Raw genomic sequence first — 7,041 nt, 5'->3', positions numbered from 1 at the left:
GTGAACATGATATACTGTACTTTATAGAAAACAAATATGGTGTGAGTTATTAAATGTAAATCATAAAAATAGATCCCACATTCAAACAAAAAATTTAGACCGGGTACAATCAATAAACTGCATGATTAGGGTTATACATCCGCATGTGAAGTTTAGTGATTTTGTTATGTGTGTGTCGATCATGAGGTGTACCAACTGATTGGAATGCGATCCTACACTACGTAAATTTAGAAGCCTTTTGTGACCAAGAATTAATAATGGTTATTGCTTAGTTGAAACCATATTCTATCATTTTCTTTTACTTTGCTGGTCTAATGAAGCCTTCTGTGTTGAACGATGTTTTACTAAAAGAATAATGGTAATTAAACAACTTATATAATGAATCAGTCATAATTAAATATCAAAATTTTATCACAAATATCACTAAGTTGTGGTGTTTATTTAACTAAGATATTTTAAGCTATTAATATCAAGTCGGTTGAGTTTCAGTTTTCGTACAAATATTATATTCCTGATATCCCCATATATATTTGACTCGAATAAAAAAGGAGAATGACATTAAAGGTCCCAGTCCATTGCTCCTCACCATTCCGTGTTCCTTTTAATTTGAAGCTCTGAACATCTGGCCACACTTTTCTTCCTTTTGACTACTCAACGCTGGCCTTAGAATGGACTCGTATTACCTGCTAGCTAGTATAATTGTCCCAATCACACTCCATATATATAGATATGTATGACGACTCCATGGAAATACCCCTACTCTCTCTCTCTCTCTCTCTCTCTCTCTCTCATCACCTTGGTTAATTATATAGCCGCATACTCTTACCACCTCCCACAAGAACAAAACTTTCCCTCCTTCCACACAATGTATCAATATCTTCATCATTTAATCTAATTTCCAGCTTCTTAGTTCTTATACCCTCCATCAAATTTTGTCATTTGTTAATTATACAACCACTTTTTTTTTCATGGATGATATAGAAGTTCCTCAGTATTTCATCTGCCCAATATCTCTTCAGATCATGAAAGACCCTGTGACAACCATTACAGGTATCACGTATGACCGGGAGAGTATCGAGCACTGGCTATTCCAGAGCAAGAACATCACATGTCCTGCCACCAAACAGCCGCTCCCGAAAGACTCCGAACTAACCCCCAACCACACGTTGCGCCGCTTAATTCAGGCGTGGTGCACTGACAATGCCTCCTACGGCATTGATCGAATACCAACTCCGAAACCACCTCTCAACAAGGCTCAAGTCCTCAAACTCCTCAAGGACCTTTGGCACCCTCAGCTCCAGCTGAAGATTATTCAAAAGTTGGAGCTCCTCGCGGTGGAAAACGAAGGGAATAGGAAGTACATGGTGGAAGCCGGAGTGGCTAAGGCCATGTTGTTTTTCATTACGAACATATGTTACAAGAACGGCCAGGTGGATGGCCTAGAAGACGCCCTTAGCATACTTCACTTTGTTCGGATTTCGTCCGAAGAATTAAACCGTCTCTTTATGGAAAACGATCAGATCATCAATTCGTTGACATGGGTTTTTGGTTGCGAAACGGAGAATCAAATCGCGGTCAGTACGCAAGCGGTGTTGGTGCTCAAAAATATCATCCAAAAGGCAAACTCAACCGTGCTGGAAACCCTAAACCCTAATTTTTTTAAGAAACTTGTTGGGATTTTGAGAAATGGGGTCACACAACAAGGGGTGAATGCAGCTCTACATGTCATGTTAGACGCTTGTCCTTGGGGAAGAAATCGAATCAAGATGGTCGAAGCCGGGGCTGTTTACGAGCTCATCGAGCTTGAATTTGGTGCTCCAGAAAAGAGAACAGAGCTCATTTTTGGTATATTGTTTCATTTGTGTTCTTGTGCTGATGGGAGAGCCCAGTTTCTTAGTCACAAAGGAGGCATCTCTGTTGTGTCAAAGAGACTCCTTAGGGTTTCTCCAACAACTGATGACCGAGCAGTTTTGATCCTTTCTATGGTAAGCAAGTACTCAGGAACCAACTTGGTGCTTCAGGAGATGTTGGAGGTTGGAGCTGTGCGTAGGCTTTGTACTTTGCTCCAAGTTGACTGTGCTCCATACTTGAAAGACAAAGCAAGGGAAATCCTTAAATCACATCATGAGGAGTGGAAGAACTGTCCTTGTCTTGGTATGTCTCTGTATCCCAGATGACCAAATACAAAATGTGTTCATACAAATTAAGTTTACCTGCCATGGTATTTATGTTAAATGCAATTTGTTGAACAAACAAATTAAGAAGAAAGAAGGAGAACGACGTTATTATGTATTGTCTGAGTAGTTTTTTTTTTTTCTTTTTTTTGCAAGTATATAATTGTACTTCTTATGAGAATCTTGGAATTAACTTATGTCCATTTTATAAAGAATTAAACATAAAAATTAACTTGACCACGATAAACTCTTTCTCTGTTGTGTAATTATTTCAAAACGTCCATAAAAATTAGGAATCTTTGATTTAATTCAATCAAAACTTACAATATTAAAAATATACCACACATTTATTTGAAATAGAAAATTAGAATTTCCTACAGTTTTTCTATATCATTTAGATTAAACATCTGTGTCTTTTTAAAATTTGATTAAAGTGTTTTGACCAATAATCACCTCTATTTTTAAAATTAAAATACTTTTTTGAATTTATCATTTTATCGGCATGATGCTCTTTTCCTTATTTAGTGAAGATATTAGTAATTAAACTATATTTTCTCTTCTTCCAAATATATTTTTTCGATCATAGTTTTTTTTTTTTTTTTTTTTTTGTTATGCAAACATTTAATATTATTTCTTTTTCCAAATGGTTTTTTTCTTTTTTCAAATAGTTGGTGATCAACATAAAAGCTCCGTGTAATGTTTTCAATTTTTTTTTGTGAAATTATATATATTTTTTCTTCTGTTTTTTCAAGTATAGTTGTTGACGAATTATTATTAGGTACAATAAATTACGTATATATTATCTGCGGGTACGTTTGAATTTACAAATATAATTAATTGGTATGTTTATTTGCAATTTTGGTACATTTGATTTGATACTTATTGTTAATATTGGTACATTATTTTTATTTTGGTACGTTTAATTTTGTACACATTGTGTATTGGTACGTTTATATTATTCTCAATCCTATTTTTTCTTAACGTACTAAATGTGCAAATAGCACTAAAATTATAACAAAAAAAAGTTTAATCAAATCACTCAAATGCATGAATGTTTGATCTAGAAAATTCAAAACTGAGGCGCCTATATCAAAAGATCCCTATTTTAAATTATAGGAGGCCAATGACTTTCCAAATACACTAATCACTGATGCACCCAATAAAAGACAAAAATTATTGCTATACTGCTAGTACATATGTTCAACTAGAAGTCCATTTTTAAAAGAGTAATGATATTCTTACCATATTTTTTTACCATCTTAGGTGGCATATGAGTTGGACAAGCTACATTATTTAATTTCAATCTTTTTATTAATTAAAACACTTAAATAATCTTAAGTGGAAGAATGAGACTCTTGTATACCATAATCATCATTTAATTAACAATCTTTTTATTAATTATTAATTAACATTTTGAAATTAAATGCTAATTAATTTAGATGATGTGGCTATCCACATCAGATGCCACCTAAAGTGGTATACAATTGTGGCACAAAAATATGGTAAGAATAACATTATTGTTTGGGTAAATTACATAATATCCCCTCAGGTTTGAGGTCTATTATTTAAAACATTTCACTTTTATACATCACATACTATTTTATTTCAATATAATACATCCGTTACATTTTCCATCCATTGGTTCGTTAAGAGATGACGTGGTTGCCACATTTGTGCTAATGTGGCAGCCATGTGGCAAAAAAATAATTTTTTATACATTAAAAATATTATAATATTAACCCTATTATAAAAAATTATAAATTAAAAAAAAATAAAAAAACCAGAAAAACCCAAACCTAGAAATCATTCCCCGCAACCCCATATCCCACCCCCACCCCTACCCATCTCTTCCTTCCCGTACGTCTATCCCCTTCACCCCTCCATCCATCCCCTCCACCCATCCACCCCTCCACCCGAGCACCCCTCAGCGCGTCCCAGCTCAACCTCTCTCTCTCTCTGTAAAATGTGGAATTTGAGATGCGGGTGTGGTTTTTGAGGTCTAGTGTTTGAGATCTTGGAGGGTGGAAAAACGACGCCGAATCATTACGCCATGGACGAAGCAACTCGCACGGTGTTTTACGAGACACAGCGTCACATTATGAGGCTCTACACTCCCAATTACCCTCCTCAGTAGGTTCTTAATGTTCTTGAATTTCGAGTGAACTCACTCCACACCAAGCTCCAGCTGGCACTTCAGGGGATAAAAAGAGGGGAACTCGAGCCCATGCACGCCGAGATCCAACCCCAGGACCTCTCCACCCCTGTGGTCTCTGGTGTTAGCTAGGGCAGCGGCGAGTACTTCTCCAGGATCAGCGTCGGGACTCCAGCGAAGTCGTTCTACATGGTGCTCGACACCGGCAGCGACGGCAACTGGCTTCAGTGCAGCCCCTGCTCCGATTGCTACCAACAATCTGACCCGATTTTCAACCCAGCCGGATCTTCCACCTACAGCCAGCTCTCGGGCTCGATTAACAAAATCGCGTTGGGATGCGGACACGATAACGAGGGATTAGGTGATGAGAGTGGAGAAGAGGAAAGTGGTTGGGAGGCTCGGCTCAGGAGGGAGAAGAAGGGTGGGGAGAGGTTGTGGGGAAGGTGGGGTGGGTTCTGCGATTTTTAGTTTTTTTTTTTTTTTTTTTTTTTTTGAGAAGATTTAGGTTTTTAAAAAAAATAAAGTTTAAATTTTTTTGCCACATGGCAGCCACATGGTACAAATGTGGCAGTCACGTCATCTCTTAACGGATTAATGGATGAAAAATGTAACAGAGGTACTATATTGAAATAAAATAGTAGGTGAGGTATGAAAGTGAAATGTTTTAAAGTTGTTGTATGGGGTTGTAATAGACCTCAAACCTGAGGGGGTATTATGTAATTTACCCTTATTGTTTTTAAAATTTGCATAATTTGGGAATAAGTGCCGTTTAGGTTTGATTATTTGGAGATGCTTCCCAATGAATGCATATTTTACTATCTATTTTAATCTGAAAGTTAGAATTTTCTGATGAAATTTTGAATGTAAATAAAACGACTTACTTGGATTTGTGCCCTTATGACTAGATAATGAGAAGGAAACGCTCATAATATATCTGTGAAATTTCTAGTCGAAATGTGAGTTGCTGGAGCTTTAATCTTTTGAATTAATATGTGGCCATTATCTAAATTCATTTTGTTTTCATAACTTTTTAGTATGTTCTCCGTTTCTCCGTGGTAAATAGCTGTTGATATTCATATCCTTATTTGGATGGGCCATATTGTTTTGCTTCCACGTGACCATCCAAATCAATACCTACAGAACATGTGATGTTCACTCTTGTATGCTCCAAAATAGAAGGAAGAAGGGGTGGCGTTTCTTTCTAAATTCCAAGCGGTCAGCGACCTGAAAGTAGGATTTCAACTGAACCAAAACTAGAGAGATGTAACATCCGCTTTCTAAATCATGTTCCAGTTTGTGGGTTGTATTCGGCCTTGCAAATTGGGGAGTTTTAGTTGTTGTGCGTTTTGGTCAGCTTTCAAAGGGGACGGTGATCAATTTGGTGACATTGTAGCTGCGAATTCGGCCGAGAATGGAAAAAGGAAACATTGCAGTTTTTTTTTTTTTTTTTTTTTGTCAAACGATAAATTTGTTAGATGGAATTCAAACCATACCGTACTGCAAAGGCAACACTCTTCTTAGAGGGGCCACTTGCAGGAAACATAGGAGTTGGGTTCAAATATTTCCGGACTTACTAGTTTGAAGTGATTCTATTTTCAGCAGAGAATTTCGGATTATGGGCTTTGGCGTGTAGGGCTTCCTATCCTACAAATTAGGAGTATTTGGCTGCTATATAGAAGTTAAAAGCGATTGGCTGTGGCAATTGGAGGATGTCGAGAACCAAGGGAAGAGGTGCGGTAGAGGAGAGACTTTAGCGTTTTCTTGAATCTTAATCTCTTATTTTTCATGAATGATATAGATATGTTTTTTTATGATGATTCGTAACTAACTTTCATTGTTAGGGCTAAGACATAACTATGACCTTGAATTCTTAAGACCTTGAGTGAATTATTTTTCAAGTTTTTGCTCTCATTGAGTATTTTTCTGCTGTGCGTATGTATCTCGTTTTAATTTAGGTGACCAATTACCATCTTGATTATAACTTCGTAAATTTGATGCAGCTTAAGCTTCTTGTAGGAGATACCATGAATTACTTAGGAGTAGATGCCAGCTCTTAGTTTTTACTATAAATGATCTTAATGAGCTTCAATATTTTAAACTATTACATAAGCCATGGGTAGTTGCATATTGGAAAAAAGTATGATTCATTATGGTGAGTCGGATGCTCTAATGTTTTACTCAATTGGATTATAATTTGCTTTCTTTGCTGCTACTGTTTGTTTTATTAATCATATTTTCTTGTTTCTGTTATTTGATTTTACAATTAGTTTCAAATCTCAAACCCATCTTCCTTCATGAATCTTTGTAAATTAAAATAACCTTGCAATTGAATTCAAACTAGTTGGTAAGATTTAGGTAAATTTTTGTGGGATGATATTAAATGCTTGCTTTCTATACTCGTACACTTGTGAGCATAAAATTTGGAACTAAATTGGATTGATTTTAGTTAGTTTAATTTTTTTAATTTCTGCAACACTCTGCTTGTTCAAAAAGTTTTAATTACTATGGTGTTTGATAAAGCTTTGGTAGGAGATATATGAGGTGCGAGAAAGATGAATTAAAGTTTCAAGTGAAAAGTAGTTGTCCACTTTCTTTACTACAAATGAATGTTTTCAAGGTTTAGATTCTTCTAACTTTTTGTAAGGATAATTGATAAATGATGTTTTAAAAGATAGGCTGTGCGGACCATTAAAATATATTATGGAGCGAATCCAC

At 35.8% G+C, this 7,041-nt stretch overlaps 1 protein-coding gene across 1 annotated transcript; it reads left to right on the top strand.

Moving 5' to 3' along the window:
* Positions 1 to 776: 776 nt before the first annotated feature.
* On the top strand, positions 777 to 2,292 carry LOC137746193 (E3 ubiquitin-protein ligase PUB24-like). The gene has a single exon (XM_068486266.1). It carries the CDS (start codon positions 969 to 971, stop codon positions 2,175 to 2,177), a length of 1,209 nt encoding a protein of 402 aa, XP_068342367.1. The 5' UTR covers positions 777 to 968; the 3' UTR covers positions 2,178 to 2,292.
* Positions 2,293 to 7,041: the final 4,749 nt, after the last annotated feature.

This window comes from Pyrus communis, chromosome 9 (assembly GCF_963583255.1).
Source record: "Pyrus communis chromosome 9, drPyrComm1.1, whole genome shotgun sequence".
Taxonomy (NCBI): Eukaryota; Viridiplantae; Streptophyta; class Magnoliopsida; order Rosales; family Rosaceae; genus Pyrus; species Pyrus communis.
This window is presented reverse-complemented; position numbering and strand designations above follow the sequence as displayed.

Excerpts from the sequence above, each read along its gene's own strand:
- LOC137746193 (XM_068486266.1), top strand. The coding sequence starts at position 969 with ATGGATGATATAGAAGTTCCTCAGTATTTCATCTGCCCAATATCTCTT.